The 14,892-nt window shown below is 37.5% G+C and overlaps 1 protein-coding gene across 6 annotated transcripts in view; it reads right to left on the reverse strand.

The window, feature by feature from the left end:
* Window positions 1–559: 559 nt before the first annotated feature.
* ptpn2b (protein tyrosine phosphatase non-receptor type 2b) overlaps window positions 560–14,892 on the reverse strand; it is a 105,835-nt gene continuing 91,502 nt past the window's right edge. For 3 of the 6 annotated variants that reach the window (XM_073046584.1, XM_073046620.1, XM_073046612.1), the window contains 2 exons: window positions 7,140–7,348; window positions 3,984–5,834 (listed from right to left, as the gene is read on the reverse strand). In XM_073046584.1, coding sequence (XP_072902685.1) covers window positions 5,639–5,834; window positions 7,140–7,348 — 405 coding nt within the window. In that variant the 3' untranslated portion in view covers window positions 3,984–5,638. Of the gene's footprint in view, window positions 919–3,983; window positions 5,835–7,139; window positions 7,349–14,892 lie in introns of those variants that run through there. The other 3 variants (XM_073046629.1, XM_073046593.1, XM_073046602.1) reach the window with 2 other exon arrangements.

Raw genomic sequence — 14,892 nt, forward strand, 5'->3', positions numbered from 1 at the left:
CATTCTCATCACATCCAAATCATCCTTTACTCTCATAGTGGGCCCATAGCCTTTATTGCTCTAGCAAATATTTTTTCATTATTGAGATACAGCGTGGAATTGGCCCTTCCAAACCCTTTGAACCACACTGACCAGCAATTACCCAATTTAATGCTAGCCTAATCACAGGACAACTTAGAATGAACGATTAACCTATCAACCAGTACGTCTTTGGACTGTGGGAGGAAACCGGAGCACCTGGAGAAAACCCATGCAGTCACAGAGAGCACGCACAATTTCCTTACAGGCTGCGGCAGGAACTGAACCCGGATCGCCGGTATTACCATGCCACCTAATATCTTTGGGGGAGCACTGACAACAAAGATTATAACAATTCAAGCAATTACCAATGATTTAAAAATTTCTATATACAATTGCCTTCATAGGGGAAACTAACTGCAGGAAAATAAAACTAATTTATGTACTTAGGTATGCTTACTAATAATATGATTTAAAAGGTAACCTGAGATAATCATATTAATTATGGATCAAACTTAAGTTTCCAAAAAAACCAGCCACCTTTATTTTATTCTTTCAGAACATTTAATGCAGATCAAAAGGTATAAAAATACAACACAGTGAAATGACTAAAGTACAAAGCTTTTTTAAAACTTTTGTTTTTGCAAGGCGCAGACTATAAGCATTATAAAACATGTGATAATACATGAAGTCCACCCTCTGCAGAAGTCTTGTGGGGTCAGGTTTGTGTTTTGTCTCCTGCATCTAGTAGTTTACGCTGTAAACAGTTACATGTGAGGTCTCCTGAACAGCAGACCTCACTATTCTTGAGTGGTATTTTTCTTATTTTCCACGGTTGATAAAAATAGGTGCAGAATGTGGCATCTGTTGTGTGGAGTTAGCAGTCAGACAGTCTTTAGCCTATGACATACAATACAGAACATAAAACATTTACTCAATGCAACAGTTCCACTTTATCGACACATTAATAAGTACTTCACAGGCAGTGCAATTAAGAAACCAATGGGAAAAAAATCCTGGTCTCTGGATAACAAGTTATTGATTTCAAATTCTTTCAGATGATCTCTGAGTAAAATAGCTGGCTTATGTAACTTGACATATAGATAGCTTGAAAGAACAGTTGTATTAATTGTCAGCATATGGTTCACAATTTGTAGCAGCTCAAATTTATTCTCAATTCATGCTAACTGCTTTATTCAATTATGTTGCAATCAGTTGATTTAGCCAGACTGTGGGAGTCTGGCAAATACAGAACCATAATCAGCATTCCCTTTCATCATAGGGTCACAATGCAATGAGATGAATACAAATAAGGATCCTGATGTAAAGGAATGATTTAATAAAAGAGATAAACTACAATTTTCAAATAATTTTAATAACCTTTTGTAATAGTGTACATCTTATTAATTGATTATGCTTAAATAATAGATTTGGGAGAAACAGTAAATTAGTGCACCTGAAGATATTCAATTACTTTGTTTCACAGTAAAGTCAATCCAGAATATTTGCATTAATCTATTTTCTGCCAGTTCCCATTCTTATACACCATTAAGGGGATATACTTAAACACAGATATTGACTGAGTCAGTTAATTAAGCCAATATAGTGACTTGACAGAAGCCAGAACAAGATCTCTTGAATCAAAAGACAGGATGGGATAAAAAAGCCCATGAAGCCTATCCTTCCAAAAAGTCTTGTCCATCGGAGTTTCCGAAGGTTTGTTGAATGCACCTGCAATGCCCCAATGAGCTTTAGGCATTAGATGAGAGGATTACTTTTTGCATGAGAACATTCCTGGCATTAACCATATTAAAGGTTTTTAAAGTTCTCATGTCCAAGGTATGCAAAATGATTTCTAAAGGGGATATGAATTAATTCAAAAGTTGCACAAGAAATCTAAGCTTTTAATTATTCATCAACACAAAAGGTAAAAGGTTAACATAAATTATTTAGTAAGTATAATTCCAAAATATATTAGGAACATGATCGTACTTAAAATTAAAAGGTGCGCCCTTTACTTAAATGTGATTTAAAAGTTTTAATTTTCTTCATCTTTCCTCAGGTTGGACTTGCAGTTGAAGAGAAATATTTTGCTTTTCATGTGGTGTTTTATTACATGGAGTTATGAGAAGAAACGTAGTTCTATACAGATTTGAATTCAATCTTATATTGTTGCAAACTGGAATCAAAGTCTACATCTTAAAATTATGTTTTACAAACTTTCTGTCCAGTGGTATGACATATTATTGTGGATCATATTTTAATCAATCAATGTTTAACAATATAAACTGGCAGCTTTGGTGAAAATATGTATGTAAATTATAGTGGGAAAAACTTACCTCAACATGCAAATTATGCCTTTTTTTGTTGGCCAATCTAACAATTCAATATATTAATTCGACATATCAACTAATAAACAATCTCCATTCCTCCCCTTCATGATAACTGATCATTACATTTCTTAATATCTTTAAAGCTATTAAAGGCTCCTGTTGGATATTTCCTGAATGGTCCCCAAGTACAATAAGATGGATTATTGACTCCAAAATTCACCTAATTATGACCTTGGGACCTTTTTGTCTACCTGAACTGCACTTTGTCACTGTAAGACTTTATTCTGCATCATTGCTTTACCTTGTACTACCCAAAAGCACTGTTGTAAGGGAATTGATCTGTATGGATAGCATGGCCAGAAAATTTTTCACTATACCTCATTACATGTACCAATGAACCAAAATGCATATTTTAACATTCAAGATTCCAATGATAAAAAGGAACTATCTCAAAAGAATCTCATTACAAAGATCAAACTTTTTTTTTAAATTTAGTAAACAAGAACACATGGATTACTTCATATCTGTAGGGGTTTTGGAAGGTCCTGAGCTTGTAAATGAAAGCATATACATGTAAAGTCTCTACCTTCCTATCAGTATACCGTTCAGTTAAAATATAGGAATACATGAGAGAAAACAAAAAAGATAAAACTGTGATAACTCTGAAAACTGCAAACTCTTCTACTTGTCTTTTTGTATTTTTTTGAAAATTCAGATTAATCTGCAGTGCTTATTAAACTAGATAATTTAATGTAACGTTATGACACGAACATGTTTTCATGCCAAATCTCATTTAAGTCAATTATTTGAACTCTTATTTACTTATAACCCCATATTTAATATTATATCATAAAAAACAGCAGCCAAGCTCATTAAAGAGTTAAGTTTAGAGTATTTTGAAATTGCATTTTTCTCTTCGTAAATAAGATTTTAATTCAATTTTGAGAAATTTTACACTTTCAGTAATAAATCTTCAATTCACATGAGTTACATCAACTTTACCCTCATTAGATCTACAATAAATTACACGAGGGAAGAACTTACAGGCAATATGCCCAATTTACTTCGGGCCACCTTGAGCTACAGTGTCATTTCTTTTTTTTTCAGGCCACATACCTAAATTGTGCTCTATTTAACCTACAATATATACCTGGAACTTCTCCAACAGTTATCTTCAGAGTTAAAAATATCCCAAGCTTACACTTTCATTTAAACTTTCCAATACTGGCCTTCTCATGATCATCCCAGTAACTACTAGGTTCTAATTTCTTTTTAAACAGAATAAGTGCAAGTTAAGGAAGCAAATCTTCCAAACTTTAAGAGCTGGGAACATACCTAACTAAAGAAATGAACTGTGACATTTCACATCAAATACACATCACTAATGTTATTCCCAGTAACTTCGCTTTTATTGTAGATAAGAGCTCTAGGCTCAAACCAACAGGGTAAGTGCTGGGTGCAAGTTTCTAAGAATTCTAGCCACTGGCTGATTAAGTAATAAACTAGCAATCACATGTCTGATATAAAGTACATCAGCTTCAAGCTCTGTTAAAGAGATTTTATCCTGAGTCATGAACAAGAAAGAAATGATTGATTACTGAATACATGAAAATCAAGTATTGCCCACTAATATATCTCCTGTCACATTCATGAAATGGAGGTGTAAAATACTTGGCTTCAATGCAGAGAACAGTGCAGGATATTCTTAATGCAATATATCCTGTTTATGACTTTGATCCAAGCTATTTCCAGATCAGTGTATTATTTGAGGCATAGATCCTCTTCCCTACCATTAGTGCCCCCACCCCGCCTTAGGTTTGGAGAGAAAACTGGATCAAGGATCAGAATTTTCTCATTTGAAGGCATGCATAAACATTCAGAAATGCAAGGACACATTAATAAATAATAAATTGTCATATGCCTGATTTCCATCACTAAATTGATGATCTATTTACAAAGCTCACTAATCATACCAAGTGGCAGTGATTCAATAATATAACAGTACACTGCAGATTGGACATAATTTACATCATTAGATTCTGACATAGCTTACAAGAATCTTTATCTTATAGTATGATGCATCATCTCCAACACAGATGTACAATGATACTAATTAAAAGCAGATTTTATTCGGCTGGTCTTTCTGGAATGTAAAGCTGTAACAAATTTTAAGTGTCATCTGATGCTATTTCCAACAGGTTACTCCTTCCTGCCCAAAACACAAGAATAATCGTTTCATTTCAGGATAATCACATCATTAACCAGCACTAACTAGAAACACTTCTCAACTCTTTAACCCACAGAAGCAACTTTGGATGTCTATTTACATATCAATCTCTATACATGGAATGAGTACTTTGGTATATTAAAGGCATGATTTATCTTTAAAGATATCCTGGTAAACTATGCAAGAAATTGAACTGAAAATTTTAAAGTAAAATTTGAGAAATATACATCATAGGAGTATGAAAATAAAAAAATCTGGCAACAGAAAATAAAGAACGGCACTTTTTTTTGGAAACCTCTATGGGTTAAGGAATTAACTAGTATTTTAGACATTCACAATGATAATCAACAATACTTAGACTGCTTAAAACTATTTTGAAAAGGCTTCCAAATCTCTTTGCCAAAAGAATAACTGAATTCTACATACTGGCCAATAAACAACAAAATGGAAAAAATATTTAACCCAAAATAATTAACTTTTTAAGTGACCTCTTTAATCCAAGCAAATATGTTTTAAATGTGCTGATAAGATAAAAAAGGGGGAAAAATGTAAAAATGCAGGACATCAGTTGGCTAAACCAGTAAAGTAGAACCCAAGCCATGCAAAGAGGTTGGCTTCCACTCCTTGTTGGTTTAATATTTATGGACATGGATATTTAAACCTTCCTACCAAAATAAATGTGCTTTTCATAATGCCCAGGCTACCAGGCAAAACAGAATAAATATAAATATCCTTTTGGACATCTCAAGAACAGGAGAACAACTACTTTTAATGGAATCACAACTTTTAACCAAATGTTTATTGTAGTACAGATCTGATAATTTATTTACAACAGAATCTTTGTGTCTGGTGGTTTTGTTTATTCAAACATCTGACGGTACAAGAACCTGAGATTCTATATTGCAAATTTTGAGTAAAACCAAACAGCTCCACCCTACTGCATTTTTTCTTTGTCAATCCTGAAAAACAAAGTTCTTGTGCAGGGAAATATCATTCCTCAGCATCTGAAATCTCAGATGCAATATGCTACCATGTGCCATTAAATGAAGTTACAAACTGATCACTGAAAATACATAGAGCAGCAAACAATAGCTCCAACTGCAAGAGTAGTAACTGCAGCAATGTTAATGAGAATAGGTTTCCAATATAACCACCTTTTTCGTTTCACCTCGGTTTCATTAAGCTTCTGTTTCATTCGCTGTACTTTCTGCGCTGTACTTGCTATCCTATCCTCACGATGTCGCTTACGAATATTACTGGAAAGCAAACAAGAAAGTGATAATGAGGGTATACAATCACATATAGAATTTAAGAAAAAAGTTGAATGCAGTTTTTTAATACACAAAACAAAGGGTACAATATACAGCCACAGACTTACCGTGACACGGACAACCATGATAAGCACAAGAGACATTAATTTGCAGCACTATGAAAAGCATATGACTAGGACCAATTTGACTACTCCACAAAATGACTCAATGAGCTCCTTTGTTGCAACAATTTTATGACCAACTCCCTGATCATGGTTAAGTTGGAACATTGAAAAGGTAGCCTGCTACTCTGCAACTGCAATATGGCGCATATCAAAGTCTTAATACCCAAGGCTAATCATACATTTCCTAGTTACCAGCTCAAAGCAATATCTGTGGAGTTCCAGGAAACCCAAAGATGATACAACATTTGACAGGAAAGAAACATAACAGGTACTAAGAAAAGAAAGTTCTAATGCAGCAAAGCTGTGTTTCAATGACATAAAATATATCATAATTGATAAATTGATTAACCCTTCAGAAGCATATTCCCCTAAAAAATCTTTAAAATAAATCAATTATCAGGTCTTCTTCATATAGATATGATTAGTCATTCCAGAACAGTTTAACTTATTGATGAAACAATAACAAACATAATTCTAGTGGTTTCAGGGAAGAATTTAAAATTCACTTGCAAAAATACTTTTTCTAAAAACTTGTGAAAATTGATTTCCATCAATCAGTAGCCTCCCTTACTCTAAGTTTTAATGTTATACCGTATCATTAATACCCAAATAAGCTGACATTGATTCAATATACAAATAACAGCACAGTAAAACACAAAAGGTCTATAGCACTATTTCTTCAAAAGCTGCATTCAATGAAATTAAAATGGTCACACCAGCATAGTAAACAGTATTTCCATTTTCCATGCATTAGACAGTTGAAATTAAAAATACTCTTTTGATGTTATAGAATACCTCATTTTCCCAAGCAAAAAAATAAATCCACACTTGATAGGAAAGACGGATTCTAAAAAAGAAATTAGGTATTACTTGCATTAATCTATAGAATTACAAAAAGAGGATCAAGTCCAAATTATAATTTCTCAAGTTATTGTCAGTCATATCTGCATAAGATGGGAAGCTACAAGACATAGAAGACAGTTAATTGAAACAAGAGTCAGCACAAGAACCACACATAAAACCTCTCAAGCCATAAAGGAGTTCCAGAAGTTCAGAGCCTAAGATACAAAACATGTACAGAAAGAACAGGGTAACATTTAAATTTTTTTTTTAAAAAAAGACTCACTTCACATACTTTGCTTTGATCTCTTTTTCTTGTACAGAATTTTCTTCTGTGGAAATGTTGTTTGCTGCATCAGTTGCTTCATCTACTGACAAATGAGGCGCCCTATTCTCATTATGTCGTGGAAGGGCTCGTTTTGGAGGCTGGGGTGGTGGAGAAGCATTGCCTGGTATAGGCTCCTGGTCTTCGTTGGAAAGCTCTTTCCATCTTTTCTGTTCACAGGCAAAAAAAAATCATTGTTTGTTCCATCAGATGAGCATACAAACAACTTGCTAAGCCTCAAAGTAAAAAAGCAAATCTTAAAAAACCTTTTCATCTTACAAAGGTTTTGACAATCCCTCACTCAGACAACAGCAAGCATTTCAGAATTAGAATGAGGTTTAATATCACTGGCAACAATACAGTGGAATACATTGCAAAATAAAACTAAATTACATTAAGAAAGACTTACATTTTTGCACATAATTTAAATTACTGCAAAAAAAAACACAAAAAGGTCATGTACATGGGTTCATTCTCCATTCAGAAATTTGAAGTTTGATAAAGTTTATCAAACTTTACAACTCCTCCCTCGGAGTGTCAGACACTCTGAGCCAATAGGCTGGTCCTGGACTTATTTCCACTTGGCATGATTAATTTATTATTTAATTATTTTATGTTTTTTTATATTGCTATATTTCTACACTATTCTTGGTTGGCGCGGCTGTAACGAAACCAGATTTCCCTCGGGATCAATAAAGTATGTCTGCCTGTCTGATGGTGGGAGTTGGGGAAGAGGCTGTTTCTTAAACGTTGAGTGTGTGTCTTCAGGCTCCTATACCTTCACCCTGATGGTAGCAATGAGAAGAGGGCATGACCTGGGTGATAGGGATTCTTGATGATGCATGCCACCTTTTGAATGCATCACCTTTTGAAGATGACCTTGGTAATAGTGAGGCTAGTGCCCATGACAGAACTCAGCTAAGTTTGCAACTTTTTCAATCCTAAACAATAGCCCCTCCACACCAAGTGGTGATGCAACCAGCTACAACGTTCTCCATGGTACATCTGTAGAAACTGGCGAAAGTCTTTGGTGACATACCAAATATCCTCAAACTCCTAATGAAATATAGCCGCTGCCGTACTTTCTTTGTAATTGCACCAATATGTTGGGCCAAGATAGATCTTCAGTGAGGCTGACACCCAGGAACTTGAAATTGTTCACCCTTCCTACTGCTGATCCCTCAGTGAGGACTGGTGTATGTTCCTTTGACTTCTCCTTCCTGAATCTACAATCAATTCCTTGATCTTATGATGGGTGGAAGGTTACTGTTGTGACAGCACTCAACCAAATGGTTGATCTCAGTTCTGTACACCTCCTCGTCACCATCTGGAATTCTGATAAAAGATGTTGAGCTATCTGAGAGTGAAGCACCACAGACATTCATGATGTTAAGAATTTGCCTTGTAAGAAGTAAAAGCCTGCAAACCTTGCCAGAGCAAAGTAGAAATAACATCTCCTCCTCACTGACAATCAACACTGGCGCACCTCAAGGATGTGTGCTTAGCCTACTGTTCCACTCCCTGTAAACCCATTTCTGTGTAGCTAAGCACAGTTCAAACGCCATTATGAATTAACTGAAATAACTACTGTCAGAGTTTCAGATGGTTATGAAAGAGGTGTACAGGAGTGAGACAGATCAGCTGGTTGACTGGTATCGAAACAACAACCTTGCATTCAACATCAGTAAGGCCAAGGAATTGATTGCGGACTTCAGGGAGGGGGAAGTCAAGGGAACACACACCAGTACTCATCAAGGGATCAGCAATGAAAAGGGTGAGCAGTTTCAAGTTCCTGGGTGTCAACATTTTGCACAAATTTCTACAGATGTACCATGGAGAGCTTGGTACAGAGGGGCCACTGTGCAGGACTGGAAAAAGGTGCAGGAAGTTGTAACCTTCAAAAGGCTGCATCCATCATTAAGTAACCCCATCACCCAGGACATGGCCTCTTCTCATTGCTACCAAATGAGGTGACAGAGTCTGAAGACACACACATTTCAGGAATAGCTTCTTCCCCCCTGCCATCAGATTTCTGAATGGACATGAACCCATGAACACTACTTCAAAAAAGACCATAAGACATGGGAGCAGAATTAGGCTATTTGGCCAATTGAGTCTGCTCCACCATTCAATTGTGACTAATTCTTTTTACCCTCCTTAGCCCCACTCCCCTGGTCTTCTCCCTGTAACCTTTAATGTTATGTCCAGTCAAGAACCTATCAATCTTTTCCTTAAATACACCCAACAACCTGGCCTCCATAGCTGCCTGTGGCAATAAATTCCAGAAATTCACCACCCTCTGCTTAAAGAAATTTCTCTATATTTCTGTTTTAAATGGACACCCCTCTATCCTGAGGTAGTGCCCTCGTCTCTAGTTCTAGTCTTCCCCACCATGGGAAACATCCTTTCCACATCTACTCTATCTAGGCCTTTCAACATTTGAAAAGTCTCAATGAGATCCCCCTCATCCTCCTAAATTCCAGCAAGTATAAACCCAGAGCCATCAAACATTCCTCATATGATAACCCTTTCCTTCCCAGAATCATCCTTGTGTAACTCCTCTGAACCCTCTCCAATGCCAGCACATCTTTTTTAGATAAGGAGCCCAAAACTGTTCACAATGCTCAAGGTGAGGCCTCAACAGTGCCTTATGAAGCCTCAGCAACACATCTCTGCTCTTGTACTCTAGACCACTTAAAATGAATGCTAACATTACATTTGCCTTCCACACCACTGACTCTACCACCGTTAACTTTTACGGTGTTCTGCACAAGGACCCCCAAGTTCACTTGCACCTCTGACTTATGGATTTTCTTCCCATTAAGAAAACAACCTGCATATTTATTTCTACAATCAAAGTGTATGACCACGCATTTTCCAACAGTGTATTTCATTTGCCACTCTCTTGCCCATTCTCCTAATCTGTCTAACTCCTTTTGCCGCTTCCCTGTTTCCTCAACACTACCTGCCCCTGCACCAATCTTCATATCATCTGGAAACTTGACAACAAAGGCATGTATTGATACACAGCATAAAAAGCAGTCCCAACAATGAACCCTGTGGAACACCACCAGTCACTGGCAGCCAACCAGAAAAGAATCCTTTTATTCACACTCGCTGCCTCCTACCAATCAGCCAATGCATTAACCATGCCAGTACCTTTCCTGTAACACCATGGGTTCTTAACTTGGTAAGCAGCCTCATGTGTGGCACCTTGTCAAAGGCCTTCTGAAAGTCCAAATATACAACATCCACTACATCCCCTTTATCTCTCCTACTTGTAATCCCCTCAAAGAATTCCAACAGGTTCATCAGGCAAGATTTTCCCTCAAGGAAACTATGCTGACCATGTCCTATCTTGTCCTGTGTCTCCAAGTACTCCATAACCTCATCCTTAACAATTGACTCCAACATCTTCCCAAACACTGCATTCAGGCTAACTGATCTATAATTTCCTTTCTGCTGCCTTCCTCCTTTCTTAAAGAGTGGAGTGACATTTTCAATTTTCCAGTCCTCTGGCACCATGCCAGAGTTCAATGAGTTTTGAAAGATCATTACTAATGCAATCTCTACTGCTACCTTTTTCAGAGCCCAAGGGTGCAGTTCATCTGGTCTAGGTAACTTATGTATCCTTAGGTCTTTCAGCTTTTTGAGCACTTTATCCCTTGTGATAGCAACTGCACTCACTTCTCTTCCCTCACACCCTTCAACATCTGGCACACTGCTAGTGTCTTCCACAGTGAAGACTGATGCAAAATACTCATTTATTTCATCAGCCATCTCCTGGTCCTCCATTATAATTTCTCTGGCCTCATTTTCTCGAGAGCCTATATCCACTCTCGTCTTTTTTAAAAAAAACATACTTGAAAGCTTTTGCTATCCACTTTAGTATTGTTTGCGAGCTTGCTTTCATATTTCATCTATTTCCTCCTAATGATTCTTTTAGTTGTTTTCTGTATGTTTTTAAAAGCTTCACAATCCTCTAGCTTGCTGCTAATTTTTGTTTTGTTTTATGCCCTGTCTTTTGCTTTTACATTAGCTTTGACTTTCCTTGTCAGCCACGGTTATACTGTCGTTCCATTTGAATATTTCTTTGTTCTTGAGATACTCTATCTTGCACCTTCCTCATTTTTTTTTTACAGAAACTCACATCATTGTTGCTCTGCTGTCCTCCCTGCCGGCATCTCCTTCCAATTTATTTTGGCCAACTCCTCTCTCATACAACTGTAATATGCTCTACCACTGAAATACTGCTACAACAGACTTTACTTTCTCTTTATCAAATTTCAAGTTGAACTCAGTATTATTTCGATCACTGCCTTCTAAGGGTTCTTTTACCTTTAACTCCCTAATCACCTACAGTTCATTGCATAACATCCAATCCAGCATAGCTGATCCCCTAGTAGGGTCAACAACAAACTGTTCTAAAAAGCCATCTTGTAGGCATTCAACAAACTCACTCTCTTGAGATCCATTTCCAACCTGATTTTCTCAATTGACTTCTATGTGAAAATCTCCTATGACTTTCATAGCATTGGCTTTTTGACACGCCTTTTCTATTTCCTGTTGTAATCTGTGCTCCACATCAGGGTCCTTTTATCCTTTCAATTCCTAACAAGGATTCATCATCTTCTGGTCCTATGGCACACCTTTCTGCTGAATTGATGCTATTCTTTAACAGCAGAGCCACTCCACTCCCTCTGCCTACTTTCTTGTCCCTCCAATACAACATGTAACCTTGGACACTCAGCTCCCAACTACAACCATCCTTCAGCCACAATTCAGTGATTGCCACAACATCGTACCTGACCATCTACAATAGTGCAACACAATCATCCACTTATTTCTTGTACTGCGTGAATTGAGACATAACACTTTGAGTACTGTATTTGTTATCCTTTTCGATTCTGCAGTCAACATAAAAGCAAAAAGGGCATATAATAGAGCAAAGGTATCCCCCACTTTTTGAAATTTTCCTTTATGCCACTTTGCTTTTACGAAAGACGTACATTAGTACCTGTTTTCACTAACTGAAAGAAATCCGAAGAGGATTTTTGCTTTTATGAAAAAAGACGAAAAGCGAAAATAGCGTTCAGCATTTGTTTTGCAGTGAGCTGTTACTGTATAGAGGCAACTGTTACTGTTTAGCGTGCCCCAAGCTCCTTCCCCAGGAACTACACACAGCATCTAACCGCCATAGCTTTGAACTGTGCCTGTGAGCATCTGTGCTTTATCTCCATTTATTTTGTGCATCTGTTAGCAAGCTGTGTCCTAAGGCTTATCATAAAACTGGACGTAATTAAACGTATTGATCATGGTGAATGAAATAAAGACATCGTGCCTGCATTGAACTTGCCTGCGTCCACCATTCGTACTATTTACACGCAGAGAGAAAGAATCTTGAAAGCTGCCGATGTTATTATTGGTTTTGCTAGCAGCAAAGTGGTCTCTTTTAGTTGGTATCATTCCTGCTTTTACCATATGTTAGTGTTATTTGGTATGATATGGAAGGTTATTTTTTTGGGTCTGGGAACGCTCATCAACTAAAAAAAAAACATAAGGAGTGAAAAGATGAAATTTGAAGGTACACTAGCTAATAATATCAAGAGGATACAGGTTTCCCCCACCATCCAAAGCTAGAGCGTTCCTATGAAATGGTTCGTAAGCCAGAATGTCGTAAAGTGAAAAAGCAATTACCATTCATTTATATGGGAAAAATTTGTGAGCGTTCGCAGACCCAAAAAACAACTTACCGAATCATGCCAAATAATACATAAAACCTAAAACAACAGTAACATATAGTAAAAGCAGGAATGATATGGTAAATACACAGCCTATATAAAGCAGAAATACTTTTCTGCAATCATTGCAGCACTGTCTACCGTAGTGAAAATCTCACACAAGCGCTCTCGGCAGCACTCGCGTCAGAAACATTTGGCACAAGTGCTCTCGGCAGAAACACTCGGCACAAGCGCTCTCGCAGAAGCCTTCTCTCCGGTAACCTTTAAGCTATGAAGCTGCCAGATCATACCAAATAACACATAAAAATACACAGCCTATATAAAGTAGAAATAATGTATGTACAGTGTAGTATCACTTACTGGAATTGGAAAGACAGCAAGCACATTAATAATGGTGTGTTAGGCTGAGTTGTCAGAGGTTGGGATGGTGGGAGACTGGGGTGTCATCTCATTGTCGTCTGTTTCCGTCTTCTACGTCTGCCTGCCTTGATGTCGAAGGTTGAGGTTCGTCGTCTGCTGTGACTGATGTGGAAGGCTTGAAAAACGACAGTATGCTTGATTGCTTAGCCTCGCGCATTTTTCTATCATACAGTTCTTTGTAAGCACTCAAACCATCCTGCAAATATGCCCTAAACCTACGTACCCTTTCAAAATTAAAGTTGTACTTTTCTGCCATCATTGCAGCATTGTCAATTGCAGCGAAAATCTCACGCAGTTGCTTCATGTTGAGTTCCTGGACAACTTCACTTTTGGTCTGTTCGCTACTGCTTTCAATTTCGATTGTTATCCTTTCCTCTTCCAATTGCATCAGCTCTTCATCTATCAGTTGTTGGTCATGGGATGCCAAAACCTCTTCAACATCATCTTCGTCAAAGTAAGCCAAACTTACTTTGTCCTTACTTTGTTCACCACGATTGAAACGCTTAATTATGTCTAGTTTTACGCTAAGTGTAACACCCTTACGAGCTCTTTTAGGCTTTTCCGATACCTTAGAACTCAACTTGCAAATGGATGCACAAAATAAATCGGAATAAAACACAGATACTCAGAGGCACGTGTTTAAGCAATGCCGGCTAGAATGCAGTTCCGGGGGAGGAGTTCGGCTGCTTGGGGCACGCGCTGCCTTTTTTCATAACAGTGAAAACACCTTCTGTTAATGAAAACAGGTAACTAATGTAGGTCTTTCGTAACAGCGAGGTGTTGTAAAGCAAATGCTCAAAAAACGGGGAACACCTGTACAAAAAGTTTTTTTCAGGTATACAAAGAGTAAAAGAGAGCTAAGAGTAGATATTGGACCGCTGGAAAATGACGCTGGAGAGGTAGTAAAGGAGGACAAAGAAATGGTGGATGATATATAGTAAGTATTTTGCGTCAGTTTTCACTGCGGAAGACAGGGTTTCAGGGTACTTGGAGGCAATGGTAAAATAAGCTGAAGTTGGCATGGTTTCCACTAAGGGAAAATCTTGTTTGACAAATCTATTGGAATTCTTTAAGGAAATAATAAGCAGGACGGGCAAAGAAGAATTGATGGATTTTGTGTACTTAGATTTCCAGAAGGCCTTTGACAAGGTGCTGCAGATGAGGCTGCTTAGAATAAAGGCCCATGGTATTACAAGAAAGATACCAGCATGGAGAGCGCACTGGCTGACTGGCAGGAGGCAAAGAGTGGGGAAGAGGGAGCCTTTTTGATTGGCTGCCAGTGACTAGTAGTGTTCTGCAGTTGTCTGTGTTGAGATCACTGTCAATGATCTGGATGATGGAACTGATGGCTCTGTGGCCAAGTTTGTGAATGATAGAAAGATAGGTGGAGGGGTGGGTAGTGTTGAGGAAGGTGGCAGGCTGCAGGAGGTCTTAGGCTGATTAGAAGAATGGGCAAAGAAGTGGCAGATGGAACACAATGTCAGGAAATGCAAGGTCATGTACTTTTGGAGAAGGAATAAAAGCATAGACTATTTTTTAAACAGAGAGAAAAT

This window comes from Hemitrygon akajei, chromosome 1, assembly GCF_048418815.1.
Source record: "Hemitrygon akajei chromosome 1, sHemAka1.3, whole genome shotgun sequence".
Classification (NCBI taxonomy): Eukaryota; Metazoa; Chordata; class Chondrichthyes; order Myliobatiformes; family Dasyatidae; genus Hemitrygon; species Hemitrygon akajei.